The 25,054-nt window shown below is 48.1% G+C and overlaps 1 protein-coding gene across 1 annotated transcript; it reads right to left on the reverse strand.

Annotated features, from left to right (window-relative positions):
* Nucleotides 1-670: 670 nt before the first annotated feature.
* Nucleotides 671-24,834, reverse strand: LOC120991114 (matrix metalloproteinase-21-like). Its single transcript, XM_040420002.1, has 11 exons — nt 24,687-24,834; nt 24,384-24,599; nt 23,605-23,720; nt 23,489-23,522; nt 22,634-22,725; nt 16,698-17,445; nt 13,068-13,207; nt 4,170-4,311; nt 3,621-3,872; nt 1,290-1,462; nt 671-967 (listed from the first exon to the last, which is right to left on the reverse strand). The coding sequence occupies exons 1-11, from the start codon at nt 24,832-24,834 to the stop codon at nt 671-673; spliced, it is 2,358 nt and encodes a 785-aa protein (XP_040275936.1).
* Nucleotides 24,835-25,054: the final 220 nt, after the last annotated feature.

Genomic DNA, 25,054 nt, shown 5'->3' on the forward strand with positions numbered 1-25,054 from the left:
CAGTGTATGAGTGATGACCCCACTAAGCCTTCTGCCCTCCAGTGTATGAGTGATGACCCCACTAAGCCTTCTGCCCTCCAGTGTATGAGTGATGACCCCACTAAGCCTTCTGCTCTCCAGTGTATGAGTGATGACCCCACTAAGCCTTCTGCTCTCCAGTGTATGAGTGATGACCTTACTAAACCTCTTGCCTTTCACTTCATGGGTCCCTTCATTGTATGGGTTTACTAAGTTTCCTGCCCTCCAGTGATGGTTCACTAGGACTCTTTCTTTTCATTGTATGAATGATGGGTCCACTAAGCCTCCTGACCTCCATGTATGGGTTCCTTCATTGTATGGGTTCACTAAGCATTTTGTCCCCCATTCTCTTGCATTCCATTGTGTGAATATGGGTCCACTATACCTCCTGCCTTTCATTGTATCATGATGGTTCCACAGTCTCCTGTCCTTTACTGTATGAGTGAAGAGTCCACTAAGCCCCCTGCCTTTCGTTATATTTACTAAGCCTCCTATCCTCCACTGCATGAGTGATGGGTTTGTTACGTCTGCTGCCAATCTGTTGTATGGATGATGAATGACTAGAATGTTAACCAAGTTCATAAGTTTTAGTATTGTTAGATCTTATGCTGGTTCTGGTCCAGAATCTTCTTGGTCTGTTTCCACAGGAGGGTCATCTTCTGGGTATGCTCAGCATTGATGGGTGAACATCACAGATATCGAACCACTGTTCACTGATTGGGACACGTGGAAGGAGGGCGTTATGGGGGACACTGTCGTGCTGACCTCCAACCATTCTCCAGACATATATGTCCTTAAAGAAGTATATGCTCTGATGAGTGAAGGAGTAGTAGACAGCATCCAGATCACTCTGAGGATGATCTCCATCAGCGTAAGCCGGGAACACATCAATGATGGCTTTTGGGTACCCGGGGACCACCTTATGGTTGTCGACACTGAAAGCCGTGATCTGGGGTGAAACATTGACATTATAAAGCATGAGTTAGGTGTGGAGAAGTCCGAAGACAACATTTATGATTTAAGGTTGGACACAAGACCTAAGGCTGCCCCTCTATAAACTCACGAGTCATGACGTTTGGAGGACCCTGGGCATATTAGTTTCTACAAGGGAGGCAGACATTTTTTGACCAATACGCCCCTACCTGAAATCCTGGTCACAAATCAGCAATCAGAGGGTCAACCGGGGAGTGCCACCGCAAAGAGTGCTTGAGGCAGAGGGGGCCCAGTCCTGATAGCTACTATAACATGATAAAGAGAAGTCATTGACTTACATTCCTCCCTCGGAAGAAGTAAACATTCCTCTCCTTGCGGTCGTAGAAGGCAGTGTCAATGGGGCCACTGATGCCCGGAAAGCCTTCAGAGATGAGGCGAGGATAGACATAGCCCTCTGGGTCCCGTACAAAGGCCCTGTCATTCTCATTGTCATAGCGCCAGTACTGGGTGCCTAAAGTGCGAAAGATACATTTTTATGGCGGAAGTACCTCAAATACAAACTGCGTATGAACTGAACCACTTGCCGCCCAGAAACCCCATTATACAAATATAATAAGTCCTCAAAAATAGTCACTGAGAACATACATTACTTATCCTGTACTGATCCTGAGTTACATCCTGTATTATACTCCAGAGCTGCACTCACTATTCTGCTGGTGCAGTCACTGTGTACATACATTACTTATCCTGTACTGATCCTGAGTTACATCCTGTATTATACTCCAGAGCTGCACTCACTATTCTGCTGGTGCAGTCACTGTGTACATACATTACTTATCCTGTACTGATCCTGAGTTACATCCTGTATTATACTCCAGAGCTGCACTCACTATTCTGCTGGTGCAGTCACTGTGTACATACATTACTTATCCTGTACTGATCCTGAGTTACATCCTGTATTATACTCCAGAGCTGCACTCACTATTCTGCTGGTGCAGTCACTGTGTACATACATTACTTATCCTGTACTGATCCTGAGTTACATCCTGTATTATACTCCAGAGCTGCACTCACTATTCTGCTGGTGCAGTCACTGTGTACATACATTACTTATCCTGTACTGATCCTGAGTTACATCCTGTAATATACTCCAGAGCTGCACTCACTATTCTGCTGGTGCAGTCACTGTGTACATACATTACTTATCCTGTACTGATCCTGAGTTCCATCCTGTAATATACTCCAGAGCTGCACTCACTATTCTGCTGGTGCAGTTACTGTGTACATACATTACTGATCCTGAGTTACATCCTGTATTATACTCCAGAGCTGCACTCACTATTCTGCTGGTGCAGTCACTGTGTACATACATTACTTATCCTGTACTGATCCTGAGTTACATCCTGTATTATACTCCAGAGCTGCACTCACTATTCTGCTGGTGCAGTCACTGTGTACATACATTACTTATCCTGTACTGATCCTGAGTTACATCCCGTATTATACCCCAGAGCTGCACTCACTATTCTGCTGGTGCAGTCACTGTGTACATACATTACTTATCCTGTACTGATCCTGAGTTACATCCTGTATTATACTCCAGAGCTGCACTCACTATTCTGCTGGTGCAGTCACTGTGTACATACATTACTTATCCTGTACTGATCCTGAGTTACATCCTGTATTATACTCCAGAGCTGCACTCACTATTCTGCTGGTGCAGTCACTGTGTACATACATTACTTATCCTGTACTGATCCTGAGTTACATCCTGTATTATATTCCAGAGCTGCACTCACTATTCTGCTGGTGCAGTCACTGTGTACATACATTACTTATCCTGTACTGGTCCTGAGTTACATCCTGTATTATACTCCAGAGCTGCACTCACTATTCTGCTGGTGCAGTCACTGTGTACATACATTACTTATCCTGTACTGATCCTGAGTTACATCCTGCATTATACTCCAGAGCTGCACTCACTATTCTGCTGGTGCAGTCACTGTGTACATACATTACTTATCCTGTACTGATCCTGAGTTACATCCTGTATTATACTCCAGAGCTGCACTCACTATTCTGCTGGTGCAGTCACTGTGTACATACATTACTTATCCTGTACTGATCCTGAGTTACATCCTGTATTATACTCCAGAGCTGCACTCACTATTCTGCTGATGCAGTCACTGTGTACATACATTACTTATCCTGTACTGATCCTGAGTTACATCCTGTATTATACTCCAGAGCTGTACTCACTATTCTGCTGGTGTAGTGACTGTGTACATACATTACTTATCCTGTACTGATCCTGAGTTACATCCTGTATTATAATCCAGAGCTGCACTCACTATTCTGCTTTTTAGGTGGAGGTCCTATATCAGGTGACCGGACGGAGCCTGGTGTCATTATGACACTTCCCAGAATACAAATCATCAGAACAGGCTCTGTAGTAGCACAGAAGAACCATCGAATGCTGGGAGATTTCAGCTCTGAAGCTATAGAGTGGTGAGTACAGCTGTGGAGTATTATACTTTCTGTCACAGAGATGTCCTTGGATCTTCTGTACCACACATCACGCTGCTGACCCAGTGATGGTGACATGGTGACCCCTCCAACACCTCTACTCATGGACCAGCACTGGGACAGGAGGTTCTCATTCTTCGTACCTTTAAAGAACAGAGTGCGGTCCATGTCACGTGTCCAGATATGTACATAGGCATCAATGTCCGAGTCCGGGATGCCCCTCCAGCCATGAGACAACACTCGGGGGTCTCGATAACGAGTGCGGTTACTGCGGTTTTCATACATCCAATACCAGCTTCTCCGGAAGAAGTAAGTCTGGAAAACCCAGGTACCGGGCGAGCTGCGGTCCTGGTGCACCCAGTCAAAGACTGTACTGAACCGCCCGGTGCACTGCCCTGTCCCACAAGACATAGTAGGGTCAAAAGATAGCACAATACCCACAGGAACATGTGACTACCCCCATCATCCATACCAAAAGGGACATGTGACTACCCCCATCATCTATACCAAAAGGGACATGTGACTACCCTCAACATCCATACCAAAAGGGACATGTGACTATTCCTAACATCCATACCAAAAGGGACATGTCACATAGGTTTGCAGGTTGTCCATGTAATGTGAGTGATATCAGTGGAGCGGTGAGTACGTCAGTCACATCTCACCGCACACCACCCTGTGGATGCACCCACCGTAGATCCTCTGGATGGCTCTACGATCAGTTCTGTCCAGTTCCATCCTGCTGTTGGCTGGGATATAGTTTGGCTGCATAACAGAGGTCATCTCATTCATGTGACTGAGGCCAAGGACATGTCCAATCTCATGTACAGCAACCTGAGGGCAAAACATGACACCTAAGAGCAGAAGATAGATTCAGAAGATGCTCCATTCAACTCATGGCTGTGCACATGCTCCTCTAACCTCATGGTGGGTGCACATCCTTCTCTCACCTCATGGTGGGTGCACATGCTCCTCTTACCTCATGAATTTCACACATGTTCTTCTCACCTCATGGGTTGTACATATGCTCCTCTAACCTCTGGGGTTGTACACATCCTTCTCTCACCTCATGGTGAGTGCACATGCCCCTCTTACCTCATGGATTGCACACATGTTCTTCTCACCTCATGGATTGTACATATGCTGCTCTAACCTCATGGTGGGTGCACATGCCTCATCTCACCTCATGGTGAGTGCACATGCCCCTCTTACCTCATGGATTGCACACATGTTCTTCTCACCTCATGGGTTGTACATATGCTCCTCTCACCTCATGGTGGGTGCACATGCCTCATCTCACCTCATGGATTGCACACATGTTCTTCTCACCTCATGGGTTGTACATATGCTCCTCTCACCTCATGGTGGGTGCACATGCCTCATTTCACCTCATGGATTGCACACATGTTCTTCTCACCTCATGGGTTGTACATATTCTCCTCTAACCTCATGGTGGGTGCACATGCCTCATCTCACCTCATGGATTGCACACATGTTCTTCCCACCTCATGGGTTGTACATATGCTCCTCTAACCTCATGGTGGGTGCACATGCCTCATCTCACCTCATGGATTGCACACATGTTCTTCTCACCTCATGGGTTGTACATATGCTGCTCTAACCTCATGGTGGGTGCACATGCCTCATCTCTCCTCATGGATTGCACACATGTTCTTCTCACCTCATGGGTTGTACATATGCTCCTCTAACCCCCCGTGGAGAAGTGGGCAAGTCCCATGTCCTGCAGGAAGTGTGGGGACCAGTGCTGGAGCAGAGAGACCACTTCTAGAAGTCTCATTAGGCAGGAAAAAGTTGCCCTGTGTTTTGCCATAGAGTCAGACAAAGAGAGAAGTTGCAGCAGAAATCAAAAGGAAAAGTTGCTATATAATCCTGTCAGCATAGCAGAGCCGAGAGGGTTTGCCTGCCGATGCTGGAAACCAAGACTAAGTCTGTGAACCGTTGGAAGGAACGCTTATGTAAAGTAAAGCTGCAGTTGAACTTCGTACCAAGTCTGGACTCAATCTCTTTCATCATCCTCTCCACCACCTATTCACTCTATTTGCTCTGCTTCGTCCTGCGACGCCTGGGGTTCCCGGATATCCAGGTAGGAGCACCGTAACAAGTGCATAGCCACAACACCTGAAGGGACATTATAGACCACCCTTACACCACTCTGGCATTCCTTCACCTGGGTTCCACCATCACCTTCTACATAGGGGGATTTAGTCCCTCGTTGCTGAAATGCAACTGGCGTCACAAAAAATTACATTTTTCACATCTTAAAAGGACCCTAGTCGCACGTACAGGCATTGCAAGTGGCATCTACAAACAGGATCACGTGTGTGCCCCGATACTGCAAAGACTATAGAGGATCTACTGTAGTGCCTGTAGAACCCCTACAAGAGACTTTATTGCATTTACTCACTGTTGGAGAGGGTGAATCTGCAGCGATTGCAGCACTGTGGCAAAACAGGGGTTAATCGGCCATCTTAGATTTTGACCTCCTGTGTTAAGAGGAAGATATCCACCCAGCAGAGGGGAGGGAACCAAAGAGCCTGCCTCCACAGAGGAACCATTTTACAGCAGAAGGAACTAAAGTGCTTAGTACAAGTTCCCAGGGGGACAAAGAGGAAGTGAAGCGGCGGCCATCTTGGAAAAGGGAAAATGCAGTTCTTTCTTCCCTTGATCCTGAGAAGCAATGTGCAGAGGTCTGAGTGAGTACTTCTGGGGAAAATAAAGACTGTTTGGGACTATTATCTGCCAGCCACAGCATTATATCCTCCAAAATTGCGCAGTTGCAGCGACTCTTAAAGGAGCCATGCACAAATTATGCTGCCGTTGCCCATAGCAACGCGCAATTAAATTGCAATCTAGCCTACATTGACCCCTCTAATCTGGTAGAGGATTAGAAGCCATGTCTGACAGTGAGGATAGCGCCCATTTGGACTGCAGTGATCTACCAGCTGCAGCCGCCTGCATCGTGCCTCTTACTATGCCATACTCTTTGGAGCACCTTGGCTCCCACGTTATTCAGGTGAAGCCCACCAAGAACATCTGCAGTATAACAGTGATCTACCCCAAGAGGAGGATGACACATGGCAGAATGACCTTGCCTGATAAAAGGCCCGCAGGAGGAGTGCACTACAGGATGTGATAAAGAAAGAGGAAGAAAGGAAAAAGATGGAGAGGAATAGTGTTGATCGAGCACCATAGTGCTCAGGGGCTCTAGTAGAACACTTTGGGATGCTCGGGGGCTCGGGCCGAACACATCGGGATGCTCGGGGGCTCGGGCCGAACACATCGGGATGCTCGGGGGCTCGGGCCGAACACATCGGGATGCTCGGGGGCTCGGGCCGAACACATCGGGATGCTCGGGGGCTTGGGCCAAACACATCAGGATGCTCGGGGGCTCAGACTGAACACATCGGGATACTCGGGGGCTCGGGCCGAACACATCGCGATGCTCGGGGGCTCAGACTGAACACATTGGGATGCTTGGGGGCTCAGACTGAACACATCGGGATGCTCGGGAGCTCAGACTGAACACATCGGGATGCTCGGGGGCTCAGACTGAACACATCGGGATACTTGGGGGCTCGGGCCGAACACATCAGGATGCTCGGAGGCTCAGACTGAACACATCGGGATGCTCGGGAGCTCAGACTGAACACATCGGGATGCTCGGGGGCTCAGACTGAACACATCGGGATACTCGGGGGCTCGGGTCGAACACATCGGGATGCTCGGGGGCTCAGACTGAACACATCGGGATGCTCGGGGGCTCGGGCCAAACACATCGGGATGCTCGGGTTCTTGACCGAGCACCTGAGCATAATGGAAGTCAATGGGAGAACCCGAGCATTAAACCAGGCTCTCCCTGCTCTGAAGAGGGGAGGGTGTCTGGTTCATAGGAAAAGGTCAGAAATTGATGGAAACACCACTGAAATGGTTCGGGAACAGCATGGGGAGGATGTCTGGATGCATCTTGGACTCCCAGGTCGCTGCTGGGAACCATGTTGTCCGAGTAGTACGCCACTTTTACTGACTGACAATAATACACACAAAACCGAAGATAAAATCGATTTTAGAGGAAATATTGTTAGGAAACATTCTTTCCTGTATATTTACTTGTATATAAAGTGCAAGTGCTGCCAAACATTACAAGGAAGAGGCACTCCGATACAACCTGTATATTACATAAAGGAGGCCTCATTCACATTGTGGTACAATTGTTCAGGTAGTGGGACTCTACACTCATAAAGACTATGCACTAAGTGAAAGGGCTGCAAAAATGACAAGGAACCGTGCGCTCCAATACACTCTTTATTACACATTAAAGGAGGCATCATACACAGCCTTGAAAAATTATGATTGATAGGTGCTGGTGACCCTCAAAAAAAATTTGGAGCAAGGGCTTGCTGATCTGACCATCTAAAACATTGTGGACGAGGGCCTGCTGAGCTGACCATCAAAAACATTATGGGCGAGGGCTGCTGCTGAGCGGAGCATCTAAAACATAAGGGACGAGGGAAGCCTAATACCCATGTTGATATGATGTTGGAAGAAGAGAAAAGGAAGATTGAACCTTATGAGTGTTGCCCTGCTTCTGTAAAGAACTGCTGTGTGTTCCCCTCGTCTTCCCTCCTCGGTTGCCCAAGGAACTACGGACTCTGCGGCCAGAGTGTTGTCAGCTGGACATTTTTTGGAGCAATTTTTCCACAAGGACCTTCTGGTATTGCACCATTTTGCTCGTCCTCTCCACCAGAGAATGAGAGATGAGGAGTTCTCTTTGTAGCGGGGGTCGAGAAGGGTGAGCATCCAGTAATCGGTGTTATCTAAATGCATATAATGCGCGGGTCACGGGAAGAGCAGCCTAACATAAAGTCAGCCATGTGTGCCAGAGTACCAACAGGCAAGACGTCGATGTACATCATCAGGAGAATCACTCTCAATCTCCTCATCATCATCATCCGCCTCGTGAAACACTAATTGCCTTTCCCCACCGCCATCTTTCTTCTAACTGTGGATGCTCAAGAGTTTGGGAATTGGGGCACCAAGATCTCCTCATGTCCCTCTTCAAGCGGGCTTGGCGAGAGGCCCATGAAGAAATGGTGATGAAAAGAGCTCCTCGGAATATCCGAGTGTGGGATCACTTGTTTGCCCCAGACTCTCCATGGTGGGAGGAAGGAGGATCAGGGTGAGGATTGTGTTGACCAGACTCTTGGCTACTGAGACTGGACTTTGTGGAAGACAGGGTGGTGCTTAACCGACTGGAAGCATTATCTGCTGCAATCCAACCGACCACCTGGTCGCACTGGTCTGACTTCGAGAGCGTTGTTCTGCGCTGCCCTGCAAACTGGGACATGAAGCTAGGTATCGTGGATGAGGTGTTTCTTGTGCTTGGCAGCAGGCACAGTTTCACCGCGCCCAGGGCCACGGCCTCCGCGCGCACCATCAGCTGCACGGCCACTCTCTGTCCCTTACTGCTCGCCTTCATCATATTAAATTGTATATATGGCTTGCAAGTATAAGTATGTCACACGCACAGTAGCGCAGGATTTGTAAGTGTAATGCGCAAAGAAAATTAGAATGAATGCCACTGATATTTAGGCTGCGCACATGTTATACAGGAGATGTAGCGCAGGTGATGTCGCTGTCACCAGCGGCGAAACAATTAGGGACTGAATGTCACAGATATTTAGGATGCACAAATATAAACACAACAGATGTAGCAGGGTTGTGTCACTGTCAGCAGCGGCCAAAACAATTGCAAGCAATTTAGTGCAGGTTGTGCTAATAATATATATGGCAACCAGATAGAACAATAGTCCTTAAAAGGACCTTTGTGTCTCTAACACCTTCCAACACTTCAACAATTCTGTCCCTAAAACTCTCTGTCCCTTCATCGCAGCTCTCCCTGACTAAGACTGAGCCGAACACGTGTCAATCGATGATGCGTTCCGGCCAGCCAATCACTGTAATGCCAGTAGCCAACATGGCTTTGGCATTACAGTGAGTGCCAGTACTTCCCGGCACGTTTATTGGCTGGTGTTCGGCCGAGTATGCTCGCCCAAGACTAGAGAGGATGCTTAGTTGAGAAGAGGACTTGATAGCAAGAGAAAAAACATAAAACATATAAAGACATTGTGGAGGAAAAAGAGCGCAGACTAGACTTCTTCTCAACCACCTGCTGAAGACTGCCACCTGGTTATGACACTACCTGAACTCCAACCACTGAAAGTGACCTATCCATCAGTGATAATGCTCCATGCACTCTGGAACCACCACCAAATCCAGAGCTTCTTGATATGAAACCCCAAGGGTCCATCCTTTATTGCTGTCTGGAGAACCTGTCACCTACAAGGAAAAGGCCAAGGCTTACAGAGGATACTCCAGAAGAGGGTGACCCTACATTTCCAAGTTCTGCCACCAGGAGATCACAGATGAGGTTTCTGCCGAAGTTACAGATGCTGAGAGCACCAGAGCTAGCAGTGCCAGTGATGAGGATGTCACACAGCTTAAAGGGGTTCTGCACTTTCATTTAACTGATGATCTATCCTCTGGATAGATCATCAGCCTCTGACCGATCAGAAGCTGATGATCTATCCATTTCATAGTGGCGGGATTACAGAGTAATACTTTGGTGTAGGGCCCAGTATATTCAAAAGAAAGCCAGTAATAAGCGCTTTTTGCACATCTTTTGGTTCTCTGGTTTATACCGAGAGGGAAAACAGTGCATTTATACCCTACTCATACGGGCAGAGACCTTTTGGTAGCCGTTGTTTTATCAATTAGTAATAGTACACAGTTATGCAGCACCATAACTTTTATTTGGTACCCTTAGAGCACCTCCTAAGCACAAGCCAAGGACGGCTTGCCTCTTAAGTAAGGGGGAATGTAACACCCCGTGTGGCTTACCACACCTATGCCCTGTTTCTATCTGGGTATGCAATCTCAATGTCATTTATACATTTATTCCAGGTCCATATATTGTGCATTTCTGTTTTACAATCTGTTTATGTTCAAATGTAATGTGCCCTGGTTTACCAGCAGGTGGCAGCGAATATGGCAGAGCAGGAGGTAGAATAGAATGGATCCTTTCAGTCCATTCTAACCCCCCCCCCCCCCCCTTCCTCCGTGGATAAGTGGGCAAGTGCCTTGTCCTGCAGGAAGGGTGGGGACCAGTTAGTTCCAGTTAGTTAGTGCTAGCTGACCCCTGCTAAGGAAGCCAGGTGGGCAGTGCTGCGTTCCTCCTTGCCCACACCAGCCAGAACACTCCAGTTCTGCTGGAGCAGAGAGGCCACTTCTAGAAGTCTCATTAGCCAGGAAGAAGTTGCCCTGTGCTTTGCCATAGAGTCAGACAGAAAGAGAGAAGTTGCAGCAGAAAGCAAAGGAAAGTTCCTATTTAATCCTGTCAGCATAAACAGGCCGAGAGGGTTTTGCCTGCCATTTTCATGCTAAAGCTTGCTGGAACCAAGACTAAGTCTGTAAACCGTTGGAAGGAACGCTTATGTAAAGTAAAGCTGCAGTTGACTTCGTACCAAGTCTGGACTCAATCTCTTTCATCATCCTCTCCACCACCTATTCACTCTATTTGCTCTGCTTCATCCGGCAACACCTGGGGTTCCCCGATATCCAGGTAGGAGCACCGTAACAAGTGCATAGCCACAACACCTGAAGGGACATTATAGACCACCCTTACACCACTCTGGCATTCCTTCACCTGGGTTCCACCATCACCTTCTACATAGGGGGACAACTAGCGTGGGCGTGTGTACATGTCTCTTCACCTCATGGGTCGTGCACCATGCTCTCTCACCTCATGGGTGTGCCATGTCTCTTCACTCATGGGTGTGCACATGCTCCTCTCAACCTCATAGGTGTGCACATGTCTCTTACCTAATGGGTGTGCACATGCTCCTTTCACCTCATGGGTGTGCACATGTCTCTTCACCTCATGGGTGTGCACATGTCTCTTCACCTCATGGGTGTGCACATGCTCCTTTCACCTCATGGGTGTGCACATGCTCCTCTCACCTCATGGGTGTGCACATGTCTCTTCACCTCATGGGTGTGCACATGCTCCTCTCACCTCATGGGTGTGCACATGCTCCTCTCACCTCATGGGTGTGCACATGCTCTTCTCACTCATGGGTGTGCACATGTCTCTTCACCTCATGGGTGTGCACTTGTCCTCTCACTCATGGGTGTGCACATGTCTCTTCACCTCATGGGTGTGCACATGCTCCTTTCACCTCATGGGTGTGCACATGCTCCTCTCACCTCATGGGTGTGCACATGTCTCTTCACATCATGGGTGTTGCACATGCTCCTCTCACCTCATGGGTGTGCACATGCTCCTCTCACCTCATGGGTGTACACATACTACTCTCACCTCATGGGTTGTTACATATGCTCCTCTCACCTCATGGGTGGTGAAGACCTACTTCTTTCACCTCATTATTGTGCACATTGCTCCTTTCCCCTTATGGGTGTGCACATGCTCCTCTCACCTCATGGGTAGTACACATGCTCCTCTCACCTCATGGGTGTGCACATGCTCCTCTCACCTCATGGGTGTACACATGCTACTCTCACCTCATGGGTGTACACATGCTCCTCTCACCTCATGGGTTGTACTCTTGCTACTCTCACCTCATGGGTGCACACATGCTCCTCTCACCTCATGGGTGTACACCATGCTACTCACACCTCATGGGTGTACACATGCTCCTCTCAACTCATGGGTGGTGAACCTATTCTTTCACCTCATGGGTGTACCCATTGCTCCTCTCACCTCATGGGTGTACACATACTACTCTACCTCATGGGTGTACCCATGCTCCTCTCACCTCATGGGTGTACACATGCTCCTCTCAACTCATGAGTGGTGAACCTACTTCTTTCACCTCATGGGTTTCACACATTCTCCTCTCACCTCATGGGTGTGCACATGCTCCTCTCACCTCATGGGTGGTGAACCTACTTCTTTCACCTCATTAGTGTGCACATGCTCCTTTCCCCTTATGGGTGTACACATGCTCCTCTCACCTCATGGGTGTACACATGCTCCTCTCACCTCATGGGTGTGCACATGCTCCTCTCACCTCATGGGTGTACACATGCTCCTCTCACCTCATGGGTGTACACATGCTACTCTCACCTCATGGGTGTACACATGCTCCTCTCACCTCATGGGTGTACACATGCTACTCTCACCTCATGGGTGTACACATGCTCCTCTCACCTCATGGGTGTACCCATGCTCCTCTCACCTCATGGGTGTACACATGCTCCTCTCAACTCATGAGTGGTGAACCTACTTCTTTCACCTCATGGGTTTCACACATTCTCCTCTCACCTCATGGGTGTGCACATGCTCCTCTCACCTTATGGTGGTGCATATGCTCTGTTCACCTCATGGGTGGTGCACCTACTTCTTTCCACCTCATGTGTTGCACACATCCTTCTTTCACCTCATGGTTGGTGCACATGCTCCTCTCACCTCATGGTGGTGCATAAGCCCCCTTACCTCAGGGATTGGACACATGCTTCTCTCACCGCATGGGTGGTGCAGATTTTGTTCTCACCTTCAGAAGACTGATCCCCTGATCACTATTAGGAGGCACAAAATGTTCATCATCGTCAAAATGGATGTCTCCAAGGCGCCAGGCATGAGCAAACTCCCTACCCATGCCATCAAAGAGCTGAGAGCAGCCCAAGTGCCGACCTAAAAGACAAGAAGCAAAGATCTATGGAAATCCAGACCCATGTCCATCAGGAGTTATGGGTCCTCAGGTCTGCTCAGAAAAAACAGCTGGTAACCACTGACCACTATAATGGGGGCGATGTGGATGCACTGTTATGGGGGCACTGTGGAGGTCACTGTTATGGGGGCATTGGATGTCACTGTTATGGGGGCACTGTGGAGGTCACTGTTATGGGGGGGCACTGTGGAGGTCACTGTTATGGGGGGCACTGTGGATATCACTGTTATGGGGGGCACTGTGGAGGTCACTGTTATGGGGCACTGTGGAGGTCACTGTTATGGGGGCAATGTGGATGTCACTGTTATGGGGGCACTGTGGATGTCACTGTTATGAGGGCACTGTGGATTGTCACTGTTATGGGGGACACTGATGAATGTCACTGTTATGGGGACACTGTGGAGGTCACTGTTATGGGGGCACCTGTGGATGTCATTGTTATGGGGGCACTGTGGATGTCACTGTTATGGGGGCACTGTGGATGTCACTGTTATTGGGGGCACTGTGGATGTCACTGTTATGGGGGCACTGTGGAGGTCACTGATATGGGGGGACTGTGGATGTCACTGTTATGGGGGCACTGTGGATGTCACTGTTATGAGGGCACTGTGGATGTCACTGTTATGGGCGCACGGTGGATGTCACTGTTATGGGGGCGCAGTGGATGTCACTGTTATGAGGGCGCTGTGGATGTCACTGTTATGAGGGCACTATGGATGTCACTGTTATGAGGGCACTGTGGATGTCACTGTTATGAGGGCACTATGGATGTCACTGTTATGGGGGCTCTGTGGATGTCACTGTTATGGGGAGCTGTGGATGTCACTGTTATGGGGGCGCTGTGGATGTCACTGTTATGGGGGCACTGTGGATGTCACTGTTATGGGGGCACTGTGGAGGTCAATGTTATGGGGGCACTGTGGATGTCACTGTTATGAGGGCACTGTGGATGTCACTGTTATGGGGGCACTGTGGACGTCACTGTTCACTGTTATGGGGGCACTGTGGAGGTCCACTGTTATGGGGGCACTGTGGGGTCACTGTTATGGGGGCACTGTGGATGTCACTGTTATGGGGGCACTGTGGATGTCACTGTTATGGGGGCACTGTGGATGTCACTGTTATGGGGGCACTGTGGAGGTCACTGTTATGGGGCACTGTGGATGTCACTGTTATGGGGGCACTGTGGATGTCACTGTTATGGGGGCACTGTGGATGTCACTGTTATGGGGGCACTATGGATGTCACTGTTATGGGGGGGCACTATGGATGTCACTGTTATGGGGGGCGCTGTGGAGGTCACTGTTATGGGGCACTGTGGATGTCACTGTTATGGGGGCACTGTGGATGTCACTGTTATGGGGGCACTGTGGATGTCACTGTTATGGGGGCGCTGTGGATGTCACTGTTATGAGGGCACTGTGGATGTCACTGTTATGGAGGCACTGTGGATGTCACTGTTATGGAGGCACTGTGGATGTCACTGTTATGGGGGCACTGTGGATGTCACTGTTATGGGGGCACTGTGGATGTCACTGATATGGGAGCACTGTGGAGGTCACTGTTATGGGGGCACTGTGGATGTCACTGTTATGGGGGCGCTGTGGGTGTCACTGTTATGGGCGCACTGTGGATGTCACTGTTATGGGGGCACTGTGGAGGTCACTGTTATGGAGGCACTGTGAATGTCACTGTTATGGGGGCACAGTGGATGTCACTGTTATGGGAGCACTGTGGATGTCACTGTTATGGGGGCGCAGTGGAGGTCAGTGTTATGGGGGCGCTGTGGATGTCACTGTTATGGGGGCGCTGTGGATGTCACTGTTATGGGGGCACTGTGGATGTCACTGTTATGGGGGCGCTGTGGATGTCACTGTTATGGGGGCTCAGTGGAGGTCACTGTTATGGGGGATCTGTGGATGTCACTGTTATGGGGGCGCTGTGGATGTCACTGTTATGGGGGCACTGTGGATGTCACTGTTATGGGGGCACTGTGGAGGTCACTGTTATGTGGGCATGTGGATGTCACTGTTATGGGGGCACTGTGGATGTCACTGTTATGGGGGCACTGTGGAGGTCACTGTTATGGGGGCGCTGTGGATGTCACTGTTATGGGGGCGCTGTGGAGGTCACTGTTATGGGGGCACTGTGTATGTCACTGTTATGGGGGCACTGTGGAGGTCAGTGTTATGGGGGCGCTGTGGATGTCACTGTTATGGGGGCACTGTGGATGTCACTGTTATGGGGCGCTGTGGATGTCACTGTTATGGGGGCACTGTGGAGGTCACTGTTATGGGGGCACTGTGTATGTCACTGTTATGGGGGCGCTGTGGATGTCACTGTTATGGGGGCACGGTGGATGTCACTGTTATGGGGGCACTGTGGAGGTCACTGTTATGGGGCACTGTGGACGTCACTGTTACGGGGGCACTGTGGAGATCACTGTTATGGGGGCACTGTGGAGGTCACTGTTATGGGAGCACTGTGGATGTCACTGTTATGGGGCAGGCTGTGGAGGTCACAGTTATGGGGGGGCACTGTGGAGATCATGTTATGGGGGCACTGTGGAGGTCACTGTTATGGGAGCACTGTGGATGTCACTGTTATGGGGGCACTGTGTATGGCTGGGTTTTAATGTTATGTGCATCTTGTATACTTGAAGTGAGTGACGCCCCCTAATCACTGCAGTAAGATAACCCCCATGATGCCACCAGTGCTGATAGGAGTCTTCTGTATTCCATGTACATGAGGTCACATGCGCTGGTGGGGGGGACTGTGGCTGACCTTACTACTGCTGTGAGAAGGTCATTGTCAGGGGGATACATCGGTATTATTATTTATTATTAAAGCGCCATTCATTCCATAGCGCTGTACAATGGCACTCAGAACATAACTGCGGGGAGCGGGCAATACACCCCAACTGGTCGTACACACCGCCGCAGTGACACTGGACCTCAGCCCTGATTCACATTTAAATGGGCACAGCTAAAGGGATCGCAGGGGCAGCATCTGCAGGCAGGCTTCACAAGAAGACCCCAGTGGTGTAACTGTCACTCAGTAGGTGGACACCTCGGGAGCACTGCTGATAACATCCATGTGTGGCTCCACTAATGGAAGGGATGTCTCCAGCCAAACCACTAGCGTTAAAGATCCAGTAGGTGCTGTGTGAGGCGTCTCTGTAACCACATGGAAGGGTACCCTGAGGGGCCCCCATAGCCAGAACTGCATCTTGTGCTGACTCCTCCACCCATTTATCACCAAATTATGGAGTCTGTGGATAGCACATGTTTCCACCACCAACGCCTCTTCCCCTCCCAAAATAATACTGATCTGACAGTCTGGTGGTCTCTCTATATCATGAGACCCCAGACTGTCTACCTGAGGTGTGGTCTCAGCTCTTCCATACAATCCTTCATGTAGACATGAGGTAAGGAGGTAAAGTATGATACTCACGGGTACCAAAGCCCAGCTTGATGTCAATGAGGTGGGCTGGAGATGTCACATCCTCTTCAAAGTTGAGGGGTACCACCTCACTCCAGATCCGGAAGGCGCGTATTATTATAGACCGCTGCTGCTCAATGCTGAGCCACACACTGTACCCCTCACCCAGGAGCCTCCATTTAATTTTAGGCTTGGAGAAGGCCCCTTTCTTAGCTCCAGCCTTTAAGAGTTCACTTCGTTTTTTCCTGACGTGGCGTCCCGACTCCTGGTTATCAGACAGTTGTTGTCGGACTCTCTTTTTATTCTGCATCAGTTCGCTCCAGATCTTCTCACTGGCAGACATGGGGTGAGGGGCAGTGGTGACAGCTTGTGAATAGTCAGGATCCTGGCTAACATCAAGCACTGAGGTGATACTCTCAGTTGGGTTTATATCATCAGTTTTCTCCAACTCTGGGACCTTACGGTCAGGGACTCCACAACGTGGAGCATTCATGGCCTCTCGTGTGGCATCATCCAGCTCTCCAGTCACTTTCAGCCTGTTGGCCTCCTGAAATCTTTTCAGGGCTCCGATAAATCTTGGGTTTAGTGTTGTCTCTAGACGCTCAATGATGTCTGGTTCATTGGAAGAAGATTTACCTTCACTTAGGAGGCTGGAGATGTCTGCCGTGGCTACATTCTCTTCTGATGTTGATGGAACCCCTCTAAATGGCAAAGAGTCCCAGCGGACCGGCTCGATCCAGCCATACTTCCAGAGGTAGGTCTTCAGGAAATAGAAGGGACCAATTATTGAATATGTCCAGCAACAGAAGGACACCAATTCATCACAATCGTCTCTACCTACACCACACTTCATCTCCTCTACCTACACCACACTTCATCTCCTCTACCTACACCACACTTCATCTCCTCTACCTACATCACACTGCATCTCCTCTACCTACACCACACTGCATCTCCTCTACCTACACCACACTGCATCTCCTCTACCTACACCACACTGCATCTCCTCTACCTACACCACACTGCATCTCCTCTACCTACACCACACTGCATCTCCTCTACTTACACCACACTGCATCTCCTCTACCTACAGTACACCATACTATATCTCATCTACCTACACCACACTGCATCTCCTCTACCTACACCACACTGCATCTCCTCTACCTACAGTACACCATACTACATCTCCTCTACCTACACCACACTGCATCTCCTCTACCTACACCACACTGCATCTCATCTACCTACGTCACACTGCATCTCCTCTACCTACACCACACTGCATCTCCTCTACCTACAGTACACCATACTACATCTCCTCTACCTACACCACACTGCATCTCCTCTACCTACACCACACTGCATCTCCTCTACCTACGCCACACTGCATCTCCTCTACCTACACCACACTGCATCTCCTCTACCTACACCACACTACATCACTGCTACCTGTACCAAACTCCATCACCTGTACCTACGCCACACTGCATCTCCTCTACCAACACCAAACTCATCTCTTTCACCTACACCACACTCCATCACTTCCACTGACACCACCCTCCATCACCTTCACCATACCCCATCAACTATACCTCCACTATATTCATCACCTCTATCTATACCACACTCCATCACATCTACCTCCACCACTAAATGGTAAAACACTCGGTAACACTGACATGGAAAAGGATCTAGGAATTTTAATAAACAGCAAACTAAGCTGTAGAGACCAGTGTCAGGCAGCTGCTGCCAAGGCCAATAAGATAATGGGTTGCATCAGAAGGGGCAGAGATGCCTGTGATAAGAACATAGTCCTACCACTTTACACATCACTAGTCAGACCACACATGGAGGACTGTGTACAGTTCTGGGCTCCTGTGAACAAGGCAGACATAGCAGAGCTGGAGAAGGTCCAGAGGAGGGCAACTAAAGTAATAACTGGAATGGGGCAACTACAGTACCCTGAAAGATTATCAAAATTAGGGTTATTCACTTTAGAAAAAAGACGACTGAGGGGAGATCTAATTACTATGTATAAATATATCAGGGGTCAGTACAAAGATCACTCCCATCATCTATTTATCCCCAGGACTGTGACTGTGACGAGGGGACATCCTCTGCGTTTGGAGGAAAGAAGGTTTGTGCACAAACATAGAAAAGGACTCTTTACTGTAAGAGCAGTGAGACTATGGACTCTATACTGTAAGAGCAGTGAGACTATGGACTCTTTACTGTAAGAGCAGTGAGACTATGGACTCTATACTGTAAGAGCAGTGAGACTATGGACTCTTTACTGTAAGAGCAGTGAGACTGTGGACTCTTTACTGTAAGAGCAGTGAGACTATGGACTCTTTACTGTAAGAGCAGTGAGACTATGGACTCTTTACTGTAAGAGCAGTGAGACTATGGACTATATACTGTAAGAGCAGTGAGACTATGGACTCTTTACTGTAAGAGCAGTGAGACTATGGACTATATACTGTAAGAGCAGTGAGACTATGGACTCTTTACTGTAAGAGCAGTGAGACTGTGGACTCTTTACTGTAAGAGCAGTGAGACTATGGACTCTTTACTGTAAGAGCAGTGAGACTATGGACTCTTTACTGTAAGAGCAGTGAGACTATGGACTCTTTACTGTAAGAGCAGTGAGACTATGGACTCTTTACTGTAAGAGCAGTGAGACTATGGACTCTTTACTGTAAGAGCAGTGAGACTATGGACTCTTTACTGTAAGAGCAGTGAGACTATGGACTATATACTGTAAGAGCAGTGAGACTATGGACTCTTTACTGTAAGAGCAGTGAGACTATGGACTCTTTACTGTAAGAGCAGTGAGACTATGGACTATATACTGTAAGAGCAGTGAGACTATGGACTCTTTACTGTAAGAGCAGTGAGACTATGGACTCTTTACTGTAAGAGCAGTGAGACTATGGACTCTTTACTGTAAGAGCAGTGAGACTATGGACTCTTTACTGTAAGAGCAGTGAGACTATGGACTCTTTACTGTAAGAGCAGTGAGACTATGGACTATATACTGTAAGAGCAGTGAGACTATGGACTCTTTACTGTAAGAGCAGTGAGACTATGGACTCTTTACTGTAAGAGCAGTGAGACTATGGACTCTTTACTGTAAGAGCAGTGAGACTATGGACTCTATACTGTAAGAGCAGTGAGACTATGGACTCTTTACTGTAAGAGCAGTGAGACTATGGACTCTTTACTGTAAGAGCAGTGAGACTATGGACTCTTTACTGTAAGAGCAGTGAGACTATGGAGTATTTACTGTAAGAGCAGTGAGACTATGGACTCTTTACTGTAAGAGCAGTGAGACTATGGACTCTTTACTGTAAGAGCAGTGAGACTATGGACTCTATACTGTAAGAGCAGTGAGACTATGGACTCTTTACTGTAAGAGCAGTGAGACTATGGACTCTTTACTGTAAGAGCAGTGAGACTATGGACTCTATACTGTAAGAGCAGTGAGACTATGGACTCTATACTGTAAGAGCAGTGAGACTATGGACTCTTTACTGTAAGAGCAGTGAGACTGTGGACTCTTTACTGTAAGAGCAGTGAGACTATGGACTCTATACTGTAAGATCAGTGAGACTGTGGACTCTTTACTGTAAGAGCAGTGAGACTATGGACTCTTTACTGTAAGAGCAGTGAGACTATGGACTCTTTACTGTAAGAGCAGTGAGACTATGGACTCTTTACTGTAAGAGCAGTGAGACTATGGACTCTACTGTAAGAGCAGTGAGTCTATGGACTCTTTACTGTAAGAGCAGTGAGACTATGGACTCTTTACGGTAAGAGCAGTGAGACTATGGACTCTTTACTGTAAGAGCAGTGAGACTATGGACTCTATACTGTAAGAGCAGTGAGACTATGGATTCTTTACTGTAAGAGCAGTGAGACTATGGACTCTGTACTGTAAGAGCAGTGAGACTATGGACTCTTTACGGTAAGAGCAGTGAGACTATGGACTCTTTACTGTAAGAGCAGTGAGACTATGGACTCTATACTGTAAGAGCAGTGAGACTATGGACTCTTTACTGTAAGAGCAGTGAGACTATGGACTCTTTACGGTAAGAGCAGTGAGACTATGGACTCTTTACTGTAAGAGCAGTGAGATTATGGATTCTTTACGGTAAGAGCAGTGAGACTATGGAGCTCTCTGCCTGAGGAGGTGGTGATGGTGAGTACAATAAAGGAATTCAGGAGGGGCCTGGATGTGTTTCTGGAGTGTAATAATATTACAGGCTATAGCTACTAGAGAGGGGTCGTTGATCCAGGGAGTTATTCTGATGCCTGATTGGAGTCGGGAAGGAATTTTTTATTCCTCTAAAGTGGGGAAAATTGGCTAACTGGATGGACAAATGTCTTTTTTTCGGCCTTATGTACTATGTTACCATACTCCATCACCTCTACGTACACAAAACTCATGTCCACTAGCTACACCATGCTCCATAACCTGTAACTCCATTACCTCTACCTCCATCGCACTCAATCACCTCTACCTACGCCACACTCCATCACTTCTAACTACACCACATTTCATCACCTCTACTTCCACCGCACTTCATCACCTCTACCTACGCCAGACTCATCACCTCCAACACACTCTATTGTCTCTATCTCCAACACACTCCATCACCTCTATCTACACCACACTCCATCACCTCTACCTACACCACACTCATCTTCTCCACTACACTCTATTATCTTTACCTACACTACACTCCATCACCTCTACTTACACCACGCTCCATCACCTCTACCGAAAGCAGACTCCATCACTTCTACCTACACCACACTCCATCACTTCTACCGACACCACACTCCTTCACTTCTATCTACACCACACTCCATCTCCTCTACCTACACCATACTCCATCACCGCTACCTACACCACATTCCATCACCTCTACCTGCACCATACTCCATCACCTCTACCGAAAGCAGACTCCATCACTTCTACCTACACCACACTCCATCACTTCTACCGACACCACACTCCTTCACTTCTATCTACACCACACTCCATCTCCTCTACCTACACCATACTCCATCACCTCTACCTGCACCACATTCCATCACCTCTACCTGCACCATACTCCATCACCTCTACCGAAAGCAGACTCCATCACCTCTACCGAAAGCAGACTCCATCACCTTTACCTATAGCACACTCCATCACCTCTACTTACACCACATTCCATCACCTCTACCTACAGCACACTCCATCACTTCTACATACACCACTCTTTTATCTCTACCTACACTACACTCCATCACCTCAACTTACACCACACTCATCTACTCCATCACCTCTACCTACAGCACACTCCATCACCTCTACATACACCACACTCCATCATCTCTACCTACACCATACTCATCTTCTACACCACACTCTATCATCATAACCTACACTACACTCCATCACCTCTACCTACACCACACTCCATCACCTCTTCCTACAGCACACTCCATCATCTCTACCTACACCACACTCCATCACCTCTTCTTACACCACACTCCATCATCTCTTCCTACACCACACTCCATCATCTCTACCTACACCACACTCCATCACCTCTTCTTACACCACACTCCATCATCTCTACCTAGACCACACTCCATCACCTTTACTTACACCGCACTCAGCTTCTCCATCACCCTCCATCACCTCTACCTACACCACACTCCATCATATCTACCTTCGCTTTGGCAGGTTATTTAGATTCAGGGTTGTGAAAGGTAATATTACAAGTTAGCCTGGCCATGGCCTAGCCAATATAAAAGTTAGCCTAGGCATGGCTCTTTTCCATCATCTCCTGTCAAACTAAGCTCCACTCCAGACTGCACTCCATCATCATCACCTCCCCTCATATTCACACCCTATAATACTTATCTCCCCTTCAATCCACACATATTACCTGGGCATATGTCTTTGTGAGAATGGACTCTGCCTTGTCCCTGTGGAGGGTCTTTATGTCGGAGCGGTCCCGTGCATGGTACAATCTCTCACCTGTGATCAGATGTATGCAGAACAGGGCCAGCAGAGCTGGTGTGGACTCCATGTCACGTGTTTTGGGGTCTTCTTACAGATAATCTTCTCAATGAGCTTTGTTTCTGTGAAACATGAAATGGACTTTAAGCTGCAATATTTAGTGACTGCATGTCCAGGAAAACCTGATCCAGTTACTAATCATCCCAGAATCCTTACCCACAAATACATCAGGCCTGGAAAGTGTATCTAACCCCTCATCCCTTAGCAGCAAGGTAGATATTAGGTCTTGGGGCTGGGGCATTGGTCATAAACCTTCCCATTTACAGACACCTAGTGACAGTTCACGGTCTCACATAGTAGTGGAAGCCAAAAGTTGGGACCATTCCTAACATCCAGATCTCCAAGCTCATTGCTACTGATGATGAAGTCTTCTACCTCTACAATGGGGCCCGACCATTCCACATGTCCACTCTCTGAGATGATATTGGTGGCCATCTAATGGAAGTCCGGGGACAATGATGAACAGTGGAGCACAGTTCTGAAAAACCTGACCAGATCCAGCCTGTCACCTAGGAACCACTAAGACCTCTGTGCCTGGGATGGTGCCAGATATAATATCCAGGACTTTCCAGAACCAGCAACATTCTCTTTAGGTTCCAAGGTCATTTGCCCTTACAAGCTCAGAGCTCATTGTGATGACCATTCATGTGCCCAGCATGCTGGTATATAGAGACTAACCCCCACCATGCCCCATACGATGCCATCCCCTCAAGCTTCTTACCTTTCTCCAGTTTGCGTTTCTCTTCGTAGCAGATCTGTAAAATAATCAAATCATGTCCTGGTTATAAGGTGTGTTCTCCTGGGAGCCTGGCCTGCTGGACCTTCATCTACTCTCACCATAGTACAACTGCCACCGGGACTTGTCATTCCAGGATGTCTCCTCTGGTCAGGTTTCATCTTTCCTGGTTGTCTCTCTATGATCCTCGTATCACAGCTGTCTCTTGATGTGTCACCTGTAGTATATGACCCTTGCTGATGCTATCTGTATGTGTGGAACTGCTCTCCTATGTCAAGTCTATCTCACAGATTTCTGGAGAGTCTCTTCTGGCACGTTAAGCATTTGTCTATAATGAAACTTATCTCTCAGCCTGTGGATCTTTCTCAGCCCTCAGCTTAGATCTCACTAGGGTGGTCTGAGGTGTCTCTTTTAGCTCTTGTTTCGGGTATGTCTCTGTAGAGTTTTCTCTCAACTGTATAGGAGGTGTCTCTGAGGTCTCAGGTTATGGCAGTCTCTTAACTGTAAATGAGGTGTCTCTCTAAGGTATCAGGTTAGGGCAGTCTCTCATCTGTGTATGAGGTGTCTCAAGTCTTGGGTCAGTGAAGTCTCTCATCTATAATCGATGTGGCTCTCTGAGGTCTTGGGTTAGGGCAGTCTCTTGCCTGTATATAAGCTGTCTCTTAGGTTTTTGGTCAGGGAATTCTCTCATCTATATCTGACGTGTCTCTCTGAGGTCTAGGAAGACTCTAACCTGCATATGAGGTGTTTCTTAGAGGTGTTGGGTTATGGCCGTCTCTTATCTATATTTGAGGTGTCTCTCTTACGTCTTGGGTCAGGGAAGCCTCTCACCTATATTTGAGGTATTTATCTGAGGTCTCAAGTTATGGCGGTCTCTCACCTGTGTCTGCAGTGTCTGTCTTAGCTCCCAGCTCGGAGCTGCGTATGTTCTCTCTCAGAGTATGTCTCTGCACATCTGGAAAGCGTCTCTTACTGTTGTGCCAGAGAGGGTGGACTAAAGAGATCCGCCAATGAGGCCGGAGAACGTTATCTGACATTAACACTCTATTTCTTGAGTCACCTGACCAGGTGCCCACACATCTGAGACCAACTAGCCCTGTAAATGGCAATAGCCCACGTAATTTATACATTCATAGTGTAGAGACATTTCACCCACACTGCCCTGATTTACAGCCCTCCACACCTCCATAATCCTCAGCCAGTTCCTCAGCGTCTGGAAAATATCTCCACATGGAGTAAATAAAGAGCGGATGGTGAGAGTCATCACCATAATAATACTCTTCTGAGAAGGTCTCATGGGATTTTGCTCCACCATCGCTACCCTGTGACATCTTGAGACGGTCACCGCAAATTACACTACACAGTGGTTACCAATGGTCACTAAATGGTAACCAAAAGATTACACCGCACAGTGGTTACCCTGTGACATGCACAGTGGTTTTCACAAATTCCTGTGACATCAATGAAAAGGTCACCAACAGATTACACCGCACAGTGGTTACCCTATGAAATCATGACAAGGTTACCAAAAAATGATGTCACACCATAGTT

Source organism: Bufo bufo, chromosome 2 (assembly GCF_905171765.1).
Source record: "Bufo bufo chromosome 2, aBufBuf1.1, whole genome shotgun sequence".
NCBI lineage: Eukaryota > Metazoa > Chordata > Amphibia > Anura > Bufonidae > Bufo > Bufo bufo.

Bases quoted from the DNA above. Each gene is read 5' to 3' on its own strand.
- LOC120991114 (XM_040420002.1), bottom strand. From the start codon at position 24,834: ATGTCACAGGGTAGCGATGGTGGAGCAAAATCCCATGAGACCTTCTCA. The intron at 3,873-4,169 runs GTGGGTGCATCC...CTTGTGGGACAG, and splicing joins AGCCATCCAGAGGATCTACG to GGCAGTGCACCGGGCGGTTC. The intron at 1,463-3,620 runs GTACGAAGAATG...TTCGCACTTTAG, and splicing joins CCGCACTCTGTTCTTTAAAG to GCACCCAGTACTGGCGCTAT.